Here is a 16,695-nt window from a genome sequence, read left to right as displayed (position 1 = left end):
CGACATGTTGTCCTGTAAGCTCAAGACTCACCTTTTCCAGTGGCATTAGGGTTGCAAGAAATTGAATCTTACTGTCAGTCTGGGCCCTTTCTTTGGCTTTTTGTGCTCTCTTGTCCAGTCAGACCAAGAAAGAGGATTATCAGTTATCAAACTAAAACTAGGGCAATACCTAAGCGGGTGGCTCCCCAACTGCTGACTTTAGAGCCTCTTGATTGCATGTGGCCACTCTGGAGCAATTTTGCAAGTCGTTACTGCTAGCCTTGTGCCCCGTTGACCGAACTGCATCCATTCCTTTCATAGGAGAAGCAGCAGCCTCAACCCATAGACATCAACATGAAATGAAATGTAATGTAAATCGCTTATTGTCACAAGTAGGCTTCAAATGAAGTTACTGTGAAAAGCCCCTAGTCACCACATTCCGGCACCTGTTCGGGGAGGCTGTTATGGGAATTGAACCGTGCTGCTGGCCTGCCTTGGTCTGCTTTCGAAGCCAGCGATTTAGCCCTGTGCTAAACAGCCCCGGTTGACATTCCCTCCCCAGCAGCCACACCCTCACACTTATCCCTCAAAGGGAACCAAAGTTTAATGCTCACTTTGGTGGAATGGAGAAGGTCATTGGCACCCTTGCTGCACTACAGTCAGGTTCTTTGGATGACCCCACAGCTGCTAACCTTCTCCGTGATCTCTATCCAGGTTTTCTTAATTAAACGGGGTGGTTTCCTCATCCTGTCCCTGGGGAAGAGGATCTCCTGCACTTCCCAAGTATCCTGGAGGAGAACATGCGGCAAGTCAAGCCAGAACCATCGTGCGATTTGGATCTTCTTTCTCCGATCCTCTCCCTGATAGCCTTCACTATACCAACTTTGCTGACTTCTTGGCTTTCTCCATCTGGCAGGGCTGCACTGTTGACTGGAACTTTAGGAGATGGCTGGCTGAAATGCAGGAAGCTTTTAGAGGATAGCTGGCTGGATTGCTGGCAGGTTTGAGAGGATGGTCATCTTCTGGTTGGCAAGATGTGACCAGTGGTCATTTTCTGGTTCGCAAGATGTAATGAGTGGTGTGCCAAAGGGATCAGTGCTAAGACCTCAACTTTTTACAATTTATATAAATGACTTGGATGAAGTGACTGACGGTATGATTGCTAAATTTGCTGACGCCACAAAGATAGGGAGGCAAATAGAGTACCATATGGGAAAATGTGAAATTGTCCATTATGACAGGAAGAATAGAAAATAAGCATATTGTCCAAATGGCAAGAGATTGCAGAGCTCTGATGCAGAGGTATCAAGGCGGCCTAGTGCATGAATCACAAAAGGTTAGGGTGCAGGTTCAGCTAGTAACTAGCAAAGCTAATAGAATGTGATTGTTTATTGTGAGGGGAATAGTAGTAGGAAGTAGGAAGATTATGCTTCAGTCATACAGCCCACTAGTGAGACCACATCTGGACTTCTCTGTGCAATCTTGATCTTTATATTTAAGGGAGGATGTAAATGCATTGAAAGCAGTTCAGAGAAGGTTTACTAAATTAATACCTGGAATGGGCAGGTTATTTTATGAGGAAAGGTTGGGCATGCTAGGCTTGTATCTGCTGGAGTTTAGCAGATTAAGATGCAGCTTGGTTGAAACATACAAGATCCTGAGGGGTCTTGGCAGATTGGATGTGGGAAAGATGTTTCCTCTTGAGGTAGAATCTAGAACTAGGGATCACTGTTTAAAAATAAGGGTTCCCCATTTAAGACAGATGAGAATTATTTTTCTCCGAAGGTCATTGTCTTTGGAACTCTCTTCCTCAAAAGGTGGTGAAAGCAGAGATTGTCAATATTTTTAATGTAGATTTAGAAAAATTCTTGATAAGCAAGGGGGAAAAAGGTTATCGGGGTAAGCAGGAATGTGGATTTGAGATTACAATCACATCAGCCATGATCTTATTGAATGGTGAAACAGGCTCAAGGGGCTAAATGGCCTACTCCTAACTCCTGCTCCTAATTCCTAAATTTGTATGATTGTAGGTGGTCTTGAGGGGATGGCTGGCTGGATTGTAGGAGTTATGTAAGAGCACAAGAAATAGGAGCAAGAGTAGGCCATGCGGCTCTTTGAACCTGCTGCTTCATTTAATAAGTTATGGATGATCCGATCAGGGCTTCAGCTGCACTTTCCTACCTCCACCCTTCCCCACCCTTACTCCCCAACATATCTCTCGACTCCTTTAGTAGATCAAAAATCTATCTAACCCACCCTTGAATATGTCCAGTGACCCAGCCTCACTTGGCTAGACAATTCCAAAGATTAACAACCTGCTGAAAAACAAAATTCTTCCTCATCTATGATATAAATCGGTGACCCCTTATCCTAAATAATACTGCCTAATTTTAGATGTGCCCACATGGGGAAACATCCTACCAGCATCTACCCTATCAACCCTCTCAGAATCTTATGTTTCAATACGATCACCTCCCATTCTTCTAGGCCCAACTTGCTCAACCTTTCCTCATAAGGCAGTCCTTTCACCCTAGGAATCAACCTAATTAACCTTCTCTGAGCTGCTTGAGGGATGGCTGGCTGCACTGCTGGAGCCTTTCAGTTGTTTTCCAGTGCTTGCAACCCTTTAAAGAAGGCTCCGGCACATCCTTTGCCATCAGCTGACACAATGGCCTCCAGTTCATTATCCAACTCCCAACAGCCTACTCCCCCACCCTGCCAGCTGTCAATTGGCTGACTGGCATGAGATTTTGCTGACATTGGGAGTGTCAGTGCCTTCTGTTACTAGCTCCACCTATAACTATGCAAATTCCTGGCTTTTAATAACATTCGGTCTTGAATAGTAAATGGCAATTAAGTACAGATATAGGAGGAAAAATAGCAGTTATCCCACTGCGGCTTTTCTAAATGGCAGGATTGTTGTATTTTGGGTGAATGGATGCAAGTGTATCTGCATTGGGCATCTCTGTTCCTGATTTGAAAATGGCAGTATATCTTGGGTCTGCTAGGTTAATAATTGCTATAAGCAGGCTCAGTCATCAATTGGAAATGGTAGTATAACAGGGCCTTTTATCTTTTCACAAGCTCTCTGATGTTCAAACTAAAACTGATGTAACTATACGCATGATTGTATTTCAGTTGAAAGCAGACTTTCATCAAGACCCTCATCTGCTCGAAGTCGCAGGGCCTCAATTTCTTCTGCCATCAGTATGGGAGCTACCACCACAAAAAGTGTGAAATTAATGGAGCCCAAAGCAATAAAGGTAATTCTTAAAGTTGCTGATTTCAGACCTGTGAAGCACACCCTTTCTCATGCATTTAGAGGAAAGAAAAGAAACCTACAGCTAATAGAAGTCTGAAATGAATAAATGAAAATAACATGCCAAAAACACAGGTTTAATCTGCTTCTGAAATAAGAAAGCTGACTGATACTTTGTGTGAAATCCATATTCAGAATAGCAGCATTTTATGTCTTATTGATATCTTTAGCTGTATGTCTGGGGTAAATTAAACTTACCGACAAACATATGGTGATAATTAAATATTGGCAAAGAAAGGAAGCAAATAAATTCAATTCAAATGCTTTTTACTTAATTTATTTGTTTATGGAATATGGGTATCTGTGACAAGGCAAATATTTATTGCCCATCCTTGACTGCTCCAGTCCTCCTGTAGGTAGTCTATGAGCAGAAACTTCCAGGATTTTGACCCACACAGGAAAGCAAGAGTGATAAATTTCCAAATCAGGAATCCAAGTGTGAATCTAAGGATAATTCTACTGGTTATGTTGCATTATTGCCTTCCTTTTTTTTCTGAGTCAAAAATGTTACTGAGCATAAAAATGTTATTTATCCATAGAGACTCGAGTATCCATACTAAAAGTAATAGCTCTTCATAATGAACATTATAATTTGCACCGCTGACCCAATTGGCAAGAGTACAGAAACAGTAGAGTAGCCCTAAGGACATAGTCAACAGTACACCTCAAACTATTGTAGTACATTACTGTTTACTAGTCACTCCATCATTGCACTTTGCGACTTGTTTATTTCTTGTTGCAGGAAAGTGGAGCAGACAAATAATAAATATTTAATGATTTTTCTTCTTGCACAAGTACAGATTTAGTGAATTATAGAAATAACTTTTTTTTAAAAGTAAGGTTTAAATTGCAACATCAGTGGTATTTCTTTGTGGAAAGAAAAAAAAAGAATGTTGGAAATATGAAATAACAATACGGAAATGCAGAGCCAGTAGTATTTATTTGCTAGCTTTTCCCTGAAGGCACTGAGTCTTAGTGCTACATAGTTCAACAAGACTGGCTGACTTTGAATAAACTCAGATAGAGCAGGCTATTTGAGTGCAACAGGTGTTGCAGCCGAGCCCAATCATTTTCTTACCCAATATCCAATTATTAATTCTGCAACTAAATTTTCAATGTCAAGAAACATTTTGCTCCTTTTATTAAGCTGTTACTTCAGTGTCAGTCAATGCATTAAGTGCAAATGCTGCTTCTGTCATAATAATGCATGCTAAAGAGGTTTCATATTTAACCGTGAAATGCAGGCAAGAATTATCCAGTTGTTGCAATCTGTTATGACTATTTCTTCTCTTCACTTCCCGCTTTGCCACAAACCCAAACACACACACAAACAACCACCCTCTATTGGCAAAATTACAAAGATAGAAAGTTGCTATAATTCTATGTAAAGATTAGGGCATCTGAGTATGCTCCAAAGCAGTAATGCAGCTTACAGATCACATGATAAAACATTCAAAATTTGGCCTGGTGATCATCTCAACCTTTTCAGTCTTAAGAGGAAATTCCATACAGCATGTTCCAAAATAAATGTATTCTGGTTGAAAAGCTTTCCCCATAAGCTATTAATTTCCAAAATTAATTAATTGAAAACAGTTCCACATGAAATTAGGTGATTCCCAGCCATTGAGTATTGACCTCCTGAATAGTTGAAGCAACACCAGAACAAAAATGGGAACACTTTCATACCTGTAGTGTGTTGTGATCCTGAGCCATACTGACTTGTAGGTCCCAGGTTCAATCCCTGACATGTGCTGATTTTTCTGAGGCAATGGTAGGCATGCCACAGTTGTTGATGAGGAACACACACAGACATCATGCTGGAGGACAGGTGGTGCCCATGGATCTGCACATTGACACAAGTCATCACCATTGAGAAGGATAAAAATTGAGAAAAATGTTCGAGGAAAAAGAATGGATCTGCTTCAGGTATTGATGTATTCTATGTGGAGCAGGCACTATGTGATGGAAGAATAGTGATTTTATAGGCTGATGGGAATTCCACAATTGGATTGGGAACGTACTGGATCTCTGTCGTATTTACCAGTAGACTCAATCTTATGTGGATTTTGAGCAGCGATCGATTATAGCAGAAGGTCAAATTTTGAAGTTACAAGTATTTTTTCTCTTTTTTTCCATATTTTGATCTCTGGGATCAAAAGGAAATATTACAGAATGAAAGTATCGACTGCACATACTGCTTGCTTGTTTCAAAACTAGAATCCGCTTCTTTCAATTTTAGTTCCTAAGGGGTAAAGATAACATGATATTGACTTTGTAAAGTCAATATTTGTGTAGTGTTAATGTTGATTTTTTTTCCCCTCTTTTCTTTCCTTCCTTCATCTCTCAACTTCTGTTAAATTTTCCTTTCAGCATTCAGTACAATAACAGCTGTAAATGCTCCAAGAGAAAATTGGAAAATGTTACTGTTCTGGTTGTGAATGGGAGCCAGGAGACCGTCTGTAAAAATTGTGCGCTGATGATTCTAGTGCTGTGGCACAGAGAAATAACAGAGCCACGTCTCACTTGACACCTCTTTCCCCTCCCTACAGTGCAACCCAAAAACACAAAGGCAGCATAAATATATGATGAAACGGAAAAGGTGTCATGGCTTCCTATATTGAATGTCTGAATGCAGCGTCTCAGTGGGACCATATTTCACATTCTCCTTCGAAGTAATTATACCCCTTAGGCTCTTTTGTAGATAATTCTATCCCAGTAATAGCTTCCACCAAAAAAGACATCTGATGCAAGAAATACTCTGGTGTTGTTTTATTTTGAAATCTTGTTTTGTTTAAACAATATGGCAAAGTGTTGTAAATTATTGCAGTATGTAGTTAAGCTTGTTAAAGAACTACACACTAGTTTTATTTGTATTATCTAGTTGGTTAAACATTTTGGGAGAAGGGGAAGATATCAACAGTGGCCACTAGGCTGAAATATTCCTTTCTTGACCGACTTAGTTATTTTATCAAATAACTACAGCACTATTTTTATAAATTAGTTCCCATTCACTCCAGCCCATCAGAGCTTGGTTAAAATAATAAAACATTTAGCTGCTGGTGGTAAACTCCTCTTAAAGACAAACACAGCGGCATATTAACCTAGCAGTAGTTTTAAAAAAAACAGCTGCAAACACATTTAAAATCTGTGCACTCCTTTGCTCATTTGCAAACTGAACTTTGTGAATAATGTTGTGCCTAGGGCATAGTGATGTCATAATATATAACAGCCCAGCCTCTGTCTGCTATTTGTGATCTGTGGGTCTGTCTTGTTTTTAATCTTGAATTTTGTCTCAGATGTTGGAATTTTTAAAATAAAAAAGACGTTCATAATGTATTGATCTTACACGATATTATCTGTTTCTGCAGAGTTAAAACAGATTACATTTTACTTGTAAATTATGATGAAAGTAGTGTGGTGACTTCATCAATCACATTTCATTGCTACTAACTGTGTGGAGGATATCACATGGGTGATGCATTATTACAGCAATTCTTTCACAGGTGAGATTGCTGGCAGTATGTATGATCACAAAAGAGAATGTTGGCCAGAATAACCTGTCGCTGATCAGATCTTTCCTTTAGTCACTAAGTTTGTGGCCTACGTTTAAAACAATTTAGGTTCTAACTAGGGTGAAAGGCTTGATGCAGTGTTAGGCCAATTAGACCAGTGGTACTAGTTTCAGTTCCAGCCAATGCTGAATTAACTGATCTCAGTTGGGACAGCAGTTATGACTCGACAATTGGCATCAGTGCCTCTGCCAGGGTTCATGTCTCTAATGGTTATCCTGTGACCCCTATTGGAAGGTCTATTCGCAGATATTACATAAGGGCATTATTGAGTTTGGTTGTGAAGTGCCCCCTCTTTGAATAAGCTCCCAACATTCTCTCAGTGAAGAACGGCCAAGCTCACAGGGTGCCTGAGGATCACTGGTGTTCTTGGAACCCTCCAAAGAAGAGTTATACAGACTTGAAACATTAATTCTTGTTTCTCGTTCCATAAATGCTGCCAGACCTGCTGGATTTTTCAGCACAGTCTGTTTTTAATTTAAGATTTCCAGCATCTATAGTATTTGCTTTTATTTTAAGGAAATTAGCTTGTTGGACCAAATATCCATAAGTATGAAGATTTTGTAAGTATAGAAACATGTTTTAAAATAATCAATTTTGCGCCTCAGCATGTTGGAGTGGCTTCTGTTAAGCTGAACTCCTGCATGCTTTGCTCCTATTTGGAGGAACCGGATGCTTTTCACAAAAAAATGAAGGAAGGGAAATCATTTCAGGACACTCACTTGTACCTTTGAGTAGTTTGTTGTGCATAGTTTACTTGTGAATGTCTAAAAGCTTATGAGTCCTGCTTGTGCATATTTGGAAGGAGGGAGAAGAGGAAAGGAGGTGCATACCCTAAAATAGGAAATCTCACCCTGCATTATAAGTAAACAAAAAATCTTTGTGTTCTCCTGTACCTGATTTTTTTCTATAATTTTCTGCATGAGATAGTATAACACATAGGAACATGGGAAATAGGAGCAAGAGGAGGCCAATCAACCCCTCAAGACTACTGCGCCATTCAACTAGATCATGGCCGATCAACCACAGTGTCATTTCCCTGCACCATCCATATCCTTTGATGTCTTTAATATCTTGGAATCTATAGATCTCTGCCTTCAATGACTGGGCTTTCACAGCTCCCTGGGTAGAAAATTCCAGTTTCATCACCCTCTGAGTGAAGAGATACCTCCCCATTTCAGACATAACTGGTATACTCCTTATTCTGAGACTGTGTGCCCTAGTTCTAGACAACCCAGCCAGGAGAAATATCCTTCCTACATCTACCCTGTTGAGCCCTGCAAGAAGTTTGTACATTTCAATGAGATCACCTCTCATTCTTCTAAACTCTATAGAGAATATAGGCCCATCTCCTCAATCGCTCCTCAATGGACAATCCTGTCATCCCAGGAACCTGCCTGGTGAATATTTGTTGCACTCCTTCTATGAGTATATCCTTCTTTGAGTAAGCAGAACAAAAAATTTCACAATACTCCATGAGTGGTCTCACCAAGGCTCTATACGATTGCAGCAAGGCATCTTTATTCCTATACTCAAATTCTGTTGCAGTAAAGATCAACATAGCATTTGCCTCCCCAATTGCTTGTTGCACCTGCATGTTAACTTTAAGTGACTCATGAACAAGGGTATCCAGATCCCTTAGGACATTGACACTTCCTAATTTCTTACAATTTCTGTTTTTCCTACCAAATTGGATAACTTCACATCTTACACATTATATACCATCTGTATATTCTTGCCCGCTCAGTAGCTTATCTGAATCCCCTTGAAGCCTCACAACTCACATTCCCAACTAGTTTTGTGTCAACAGCAAAGTATGAAATATTACATTTTGTTCACAAATCCAAATCATTGATGTAGATTGTGTATAATTGGGGCCCAAGCACTCATCTTTGCGGTACCTCACTAGTCACAGCCAACCAACCGAGGATCTTGGTTGAGCACAATGGGCTAAACAGCTGGCTTGTAATGCAGAACAAGGCCAGCAGCGCGAGTTCAATTCCCGTACCAGCCTCCCCGAACAGGCACCGGAATGTGGCGACTAGGGTCGTTTCACAGTAACTTCATTTGAAGCCTACTTGTGACAATAAGCGATTATTATTATTATTTATTCTTACTCTTTGTTTTCTATCTGTTAACCAATTCTCAATCCATTCCAATATATTATCCCCAATCCCATGTGCTTTACTTTTGTGTACTACTTGTGTGGGAGCCTTTTGAAAACGTTCTGAAAACCCATATACACCACATCCATTGTTTCCTCCCTATCTATTTTATTAGTTACATCCTCAAAAATCTCCCAGCACATTTGCCAAACATGATTTCCCTTTCACAAATCCATGTTGACTCTGCTCAATCCTACCATTATTTTTTAAGTATCTAGTTATTGCATCCTTTAATAATAGATTCTAGTATTTTCCCTTTTACTGATGTGAAGCTAACAGCTCTGTATTTCCACATTTTCTTTCTCCCTCCTTTCTTAAATAGTGATGTTACATTTTCTACCTACCAATTTGCAGAAACCGTTCCAAACTTTTATAGATCCTGGAAGATGACCACCAATACATCAATGACTTTCAACACACTAGTATATGGATCATCAGGTCAGGAGTGTGATGGAATACTTTCCACTTGCATGGATGAGTGTAGCTCCAACAACACTAAAGAAGCTTGGCACCAATCAGGTCAAAGCAGCCCACTTGATTGCTACCCCTTCCACAAACATTCAATCCCTCCACCACCAACGAACAGTGGCAGCCTTGTGTACCATTGACCAGATGCACTGCAGTAACTCACCACGGTTTCTTAGACAGCACCTTCCAAACCCACGATCACTACCATCTATAAGGACAAGAGCAGCAGATACCTATATATATTTATAGATACTTTTACAGTCCATTTTTATCTTTCTCACTAGATTACTTTTATATTCTATTTTCCCTTTTTTTCCAGTTTCTTGGTCCTCCTTTGCTGAAAATGCTCCCAATCCTCAGGCGTACTACTTTTTTAGCAACTATACAAGCCTCTTTCTTTGAACTGTGTAATCGTTAACTATCCTTGTTAGATTACTTTTCTTTTTGGGGTTTTGTGCTTCAAAGCGATGCATATTTGTTGTCAATCGTGTATTAGTTCTTTAAATGTTAACCATTTCCTGTCTACCGTCATATCTTTCTGGTAAGCACCACTAGTAGCACATTGTATGTATTATGGTACTGATACTGGTACAGGTACAACGGTAAATCCCAGCCTGCTGGCTCCTCCCAGCAGGCGGCGTATAAAAGTGTATGCTCGCCTGCGCTGCTCCCATCCTGGTTCCAGCTGCAGGAGGCACAACATCTTGTGCAATAAAGCCTCGATTGTTTCACCATTCTCGTCTCGTGGTAATTGACGGTACATCAATCTTTTAATGTATTTTTCCAATCTACCACAGCCAATCCGTCCCTTGTACCTTCGTACCTCAATACACTCTTCGTATAGTTGAGTTTACATGTAAAACCATTCTGAGAATCACAGTGCACAATGCAACATTTGGAATGAATTGCATTAAAAGCATTTTCTTTCAGTGGCGGAACGCTTTAACTTTCTACTGGAAATCTGAGTGATTGGAGCGCCATCTGGTGCTTTGTCAAAACTATGCTGCTGGTGTAATTGTTTATAATATTATAGGGGAAGATATAGTCCAACTGTCCAACTGAAAATCACAGAATTGTTATAGCTCATAAGGAGGAAGTGTCTGCGCCGGCTCTCCGAATGAACATTCCCCACCGTCTCCACATAACCTTGTATATTCTTCCTTTTTGGATAATAATCCAATTCACTCTTGAATGCCTTGATTTAACTTATCTCCACCACTCAGGCAGCACATTCCAGATTTTGGCCACTCATTGCATGCAAAAGTTTCTCCTTTCAATTGCTTCTTTTACCATTTACCTTAAATCTGTCCCTCTCATTCTCAATCCTTCCACCAGTTAAACAGTTTTTTACTTTCTACTCTGTTCAGACCCTTCGTTATTTTGATTACATCTATCAATTCTCCTTTCAACCCTCTCTTCTCCAAGGCGAACAGTCCCAGCTTCTACAAATTATCTGCATGACTGAAGTTCCTCATCAAAGAACAAAGAAAGGTACAGCAAAGGAACAGGCCCTTCGGCCCTCCAAGCCTGCGCCGACCATTCTGCCCGTCTAAACTAAAATCTTCTACACTTCCGGGGTCCGTATCCCTGTATTCCCATCCTAAAAATGTATTTGTCAAGATGCCCCTCAAACGTCACTATCGTCCCTGCTTCCACCACCTCCTCCAGTAGCGAGTTCCAGGCACCCACTACCCTCTGTGTAAAAAAACTTGCCTCGTACATCTCCTCTAAACTTTGCCCCTCGCACCTTAAATCTATGCCCCCCAGTAATTGACCCCTCTACCCTGGGAAAAATCCTCTGACTATCCACTCTGTCTTTGCCCCTCAAAGTTTTGTAGACCTCTATCAGGTCACCCCTCAACCTTCTTTGTTCCAGTGAGAACAAACCAAGTTTATTCAACCTCTCCTCATAGTTAATGCCCTCCATACAAGGCAACATCCTGGTAAATCTCTTCTGTACCCTCTCTAAAGCCTCCACGTCCTTCTGGTAGTGTGGCGACCAGAATTGAACACTATACTCCAAGTGTGGCCTAACTAAGGTTCTATACAGCTGCAACATGACTTGCCAATTTTTATACACAATGCCCCAGCCAATGAAGGCAAGCATGCAGTATGCCTTCTTGACTACATTCTCCACCTGTGTTGCCCCTTTCGGTGACCTATGGACCTGTTCCCAGCCTTCTAGCCCTGTCAAATGCCTCCTTTTTCTTTTTGACGAGGCCTACAATATCTTGTTATCCAAGGATCGCGAAATTTGCCATATTTATCCTTCTTCCTCACAGGAACTTCCGGTCCTGAATTCCTTTCAACTGACATTTGAAAGCCTCCCACATGTCAGATGTTGATTTACCCTCAAACATCCACCCCCAGTCTATGTTCTTCAGTTCCCACCTAATATTGTTATAATTAGCCTTCCCCAAATTTAGCACATTCATCCTAGGACCACTCTTATCCTTGTCCACCAGCACTTTAAAACTTACTGAATTGTGGTCACTGTTCCCGAAATGCACCCCTACTGAAACTTCTACCACCTGGCTAGGCTCATTCCCCAACACCAGGTCCAGTACAGCCCCTTCCCTAGTTGGACTATCTACATATTGTTTTAAGAAGCCCTCCTATATGCTCCTTGCAAACTGCCCCGTCCAAGCCCCTACCACTCAGTGAGTCCCAGTCAATATTGGGGAAGTTAAAGTCTCCCATCACAACAACCCTGTTGCTTTTACTCCTTTCCAAAATCTGTCTATCTATCTGCTCCTCTGTCTCCCACTGGCTGTTGGGAGGCCTGTAGTAAACCCCCAACATTGTGACTGCACCCTTCTTATTCCTTATCTCTAGCCATATAACCTCGCTGCCCTCTGAGGTGTCCTCCCGCAGTACAGCTGTGATATTCTCCCTAACCAGTAGCGCAACTCCTCCACCCCTTTTACATCCCCCTCTGTCTCGCCTGAAACATCTAAATCCTGGAATGTTTAGCTGCCAATCCTGTCCTTCCCTCAACCAGGTGTCTGTAATGGCAACAACATCATAGTTCCAAGTACTAATCCAAGCTCTAAGTTCATCTGCCTTGCCTATTATACTTCTTGCATTAAAACATATGCACTTCAGGCCACCAGTCCCGCTGTTTTCAGCAACATCTCCCTGTCTGCTCTTCCTCAGAGCCATACTGGCCCTATTTCCTAGTTCCCCCTCAATTTTCATCCCTGAAACAATTCTCATGAATCGTTTTCTGTCCCTCTCTAATGTTTTCACATCTTTCCTAAAGTGTAGTACCCGGAATTGGATGCACTAGTCCAGTGGAGGCCAAACCAGTGTTTTGTACCAATTTAACATAACTTACTTCCTCTTGTACTCTGCGTCCCTCTTAATATAGCCCAGATTCTGAATGCTTTATTAACTGCTCTCTCAATCTGTCCCTCCATCTTCACTGACTTATGCACGTCTCGGTCCCTTTGCTCCTGCACCCCCTCTAGAAGTATATGTTTTGTTTAATATTGTCTCTGTGTTCTTCATACCAAAATGAATCACTTCACACTTCCCTGCATTAAATTTCATCTATCATTTGTCGGACACATTCACTATACTTCCAAGTTTTGTACCATTCACAAATTTTGAAATTGTGTCATATACATCAAGAGCTAAGTTGTTAACATATATCAGGAAGAGCATGGATCCCTTGGGGAATTCCACTACAGACCTTCATCCAGTCTGAAAAATTCCATTAACCACAAAACTGTTTCCACTACCTCAGCCAATTTAATATCTATGTTGCTACTATTCCTTTTATTCCAAGAGTTCTTTATTAGAACAGGGCATTTGGGAGACACTGACACCCCTTTCTCCAAACATACACTGCTACATTGGACTTCAAAATTAGAAATAACATGATGTTACTATCAAACACAACACGTTGTTTAGCAGTCATCTTTCAAATTAATGCAGGTTGTCTTTTCAATTATTTTGTTCCTTTTAATTCCACAGGCAAACAAAATAATTCATTAAACAAAACTTATAACTTGCATTTAAGTACCAAGTTCAGTAAGGTTACTTAGTGTCCATGTTGTGCTTCATTCATGGCTAGCTTACATTGATGCATTGAATGTGTTAGCAAGGCAGTATTTGCATAAGTGGAATTATGAGCAGTTATTAACAAGTTATTGAAAATACCTCTGCAGGGCAAAGTGAACAGATGGGGGGGAGCACTTTGAGTTTATCCAGCACTTGGACAATCACACTCTTAAAGGAAATGGGCAAGGCTTGCAAGTGTTTATGCCATAAGGTAACTAAAAGCAATTATGTGTGTCAAAAAAGCACAAAATTAGGAAAAAGCCTCTTCAGGAAGTGGTGGAGTGTCACAAAGTAAAGGTATGTGGCCATTATTATTCAATGCTGGTATGATTCCCATTTCAGCAAGGTTGCTGCACGGAGGGACCACACAAAGAACTAGCACACCCTCAAGTGGTTGGAGGGAGAGGACAGGCCGATGGAATGAAACTCAAGAAAATACTTGCTGTCCAACTATCTTGTGTTTCTTTTGTAGGATGTGATTTCAGTCTGAGAGTAGGCCAGTGCAGTTGAGTCTGTGGCCAAGAGATCATGGATATGTTTCAAAATAGTAAAATATACTGAACTAGTATAAACCAAGAAATTATGTCCTCACAAGAAAAAAGCACTCCCAAGGAAGTATTCTTTCTGATCATTATTGCTGATGTTTCTAAAAGTATTTCTTCACCCCAATTAAATATCTGTACTAAAGATACACTTAATGCTATTCATTCATTTTGCTCTAACTGGCTTAGAGTACTGATTGTATTCCAGTTTTTCTCTTAATGTTGTACATTCATTGGTTGCATCATAACCATGAAGATAAACTGTTTTTTGATAACTAATGAGACTGGCATACTGTCTCTGCATGGGTGGCATTATGAGCAGTTATTAATGTGTTATTGAAAATGCCATTGCAGGGCTAAGTGAACAGAGTGTTGGGGAAGTTAGACGTGTACTGCCTGTACATGCTAACTACATAACCAATAAAAAGTATTGTTGAACCAGTACATTTTATTTATGTGAGCATATATTTGGGTTGTAAAAGATCATCTTTATCAAAATGTTTAGTTTAAAAACTGCCACCATCAGATTTAATACCAAGTTTTCCCCCCCAAAATATACTTTATTCATAACATTGGTAAAAGTACATAACAGTTCACGTTAGCACAGTGGTTAGCACTGTTGCTTCACAGTGCCAGGGTCCCAGATTCGATTCCCGGCTTGGGTCACTGTCTGTGCGGAGTCTGCACGTTCTCCTTGTGGCTGCGTGGGTTTCCTCCGGGTGCTCCGGTTTCCTCCCACAAGTCCTGAAATTAGGTGAATTGGACATTCTGAATTCTCCCTCTTGTGTACTCGAACAGGCACCGCAATGTGGCGACTAGGGGCTTTTCACAGTAACTTCATTGCAGTGTTAATGTAAGCCTACTTGTGACGATAAAGATTATAATAAATAGTTCAAATTTGATATAAAATAAAGTGTAATTCAATTTCTTTCAATTCAGCATAGGTCATTCTGAGGTGACTTACCACACTTATAATTACAAGTTTCATTTACAATACTACATTTCATGTCACATATGCAGCCTGAGCGATTTTACACAGATTCCGGACCCTTGGTGTACTAAGCAGGGCCTTAGACAGTGGCCGTTCCTCATTGAGCCTTTTTGATGGTGTATTCCTGGACCTTGGAATATGCCAGTCTGAAACACTTGGTCATGGACAACTCTTTGCACTAGAAGACTGAACAATTTTCAGGCAGACCAAAGAGCAACTTTCACCGAGTTGATGGTTATACAGCAGCTGCTGATGCTTATCTCAGTGTCCATGCCTGGGGACAGCCCCTCATACCTTCTTTGCAAAGGCACATTTCAGAAGGAGGTGGACTGGTTTTTTCTCCACCTCAGTTGCCTGAAAGTCAGCGTGTGTTCTATTAGGTTTAATTCCAGATCTCCAATACACAGGCCAGGATTTTCTGACTCTTCCCTCCGGCAGGATCTTCCAGTCCGGAAAAAAATTCCAGGCACTGTGTCACAGAATGTGGCATTTGGAATAATCTCTGTTTTGATCTCCAGGTTGTTTCCACTGGCGGGTGAAAGCAGAACTAGGGGGCATAGCCTCAAAATAAGGGGAAGTAGATTTAGGACTGAGTGTAGGAGGAACTTCTTCACCCAAAGGGTTGTAAATCTATGGAATTCCTTGCCCAGTGAAGCAGTTGAGGGTCCTTCGTTAAATGTTTTTAAGATAAAGATAAATAGTTTTTTGAAGAATAAAGGGATTAAGGGTTATGGTGTTCGGGCAGGAAAGTGGAGCTGAGTCCACAAAAGATCAGCCATGATCTCATTGAATGGCGGAGCAGGCTCGAGGGGCCCCTAGTTCTTATGTTCTTATACTTTGAATTTCCCATCTCAGTCATGCTGTCTCAAAAAGCTGTTAAGTAGAGCGCAACGTACGCTTGATTAGATGACTTCAAGATGCTATTGGCAAGTTAAGGGAGATTTTACATAGAATTACATAGAATTTACAGTGCAGAAGGCCATTCGGCCCATCGAGTCTGCACCGACTCTTGGAAAGAGCACCCTACCCAAGGTCCACACCTACACCCCATCCCCATAACCCAATAACCCCACCCAACGCTAAGGGAAATTTTGGACACTAAGGGCAATTTAGCATGGCCAATCCACCTAACCTGCATATCTTTGGACTGTGGGAGGAAACTGGAGCACCCGGAGGAAACCCACGCACACACGGGGAGAATGTGCAGACTCTGCACAGACAGTGACCCAAGCCGGGAATCGAACCTGGGACCCTGGAGCTGTGAAGCAATTGTGCTAACCACAATGCTACCGTGCTGCCCCGTGATGACCCATTACTTTCAGTGGTGCATGGCACAAAAAATGAAACGGGATGGAAATTATGCAAGGAATTTTACGGCTCCAAACCAAGGGCAGGACTGTAAATTGCGGCAAGCCATTCAAATGTCCATTTCCTCGATGAGACCATAAAATCCCACCGATGTAAAATTCTGCCCTATGTATTTTTGAAAAGAAGAAAACAACCTGAACTCTCACAAAAGAAATAATGCCGTAAAACAACTTATTTTGTCATTATTTGATCCTATTCCACACTTGGTGTCAAGTATCTATAAATTTAC

The 16,695-nt window shown here is 41.0% G+C and overlaps 1 protein-coding gene across 6 annotated transcripts in view; it reads left to right on the top strand.

Moving 5' to 3' along the window:
- Nucleotides 1-16,695, top strand: part of efcab7 (EF-hand calcium binding domain 7) — a 197,274-nt gene that overhangs the window by 65,330 nt on the left and 115,249 nt on the right. For all 6 annotated transcript variants that reach the window (XM_072511144.1, XM_072511147.1, XM_072511143.1 and 3 more), the window contains one exon: nt 3,118-3,242. In XM_072511144.1, the coding sequence (XP_072367245.1) occupies nt 3,118-3,242 (125 nt within the window). The remainder of the gene's footprint in view (nt 1-3,117; nt 3,243-16,695) is intronic.

Source organism: Scyliorhinus torazame, chromosome 7 (genome assembly GCF_047496885.1).
Source record: "Scyliorhinus torazame isolate Kashiwa2021f chromosome 7, sScyTor2.1, whole genome shotgun sequence".
Lineage (NCBI taxonomy): Eukaryota > Metazoa > Chordata > Chondrichthyes > Carcharhiniformes > Scyliorhinidae > Scyliorhinus > Scyliorhinus torazame.
Note: the sequence above shows the minus strand (reverse complement) of the source record. Positions and strands in the feature narration are given on the sequence as shown.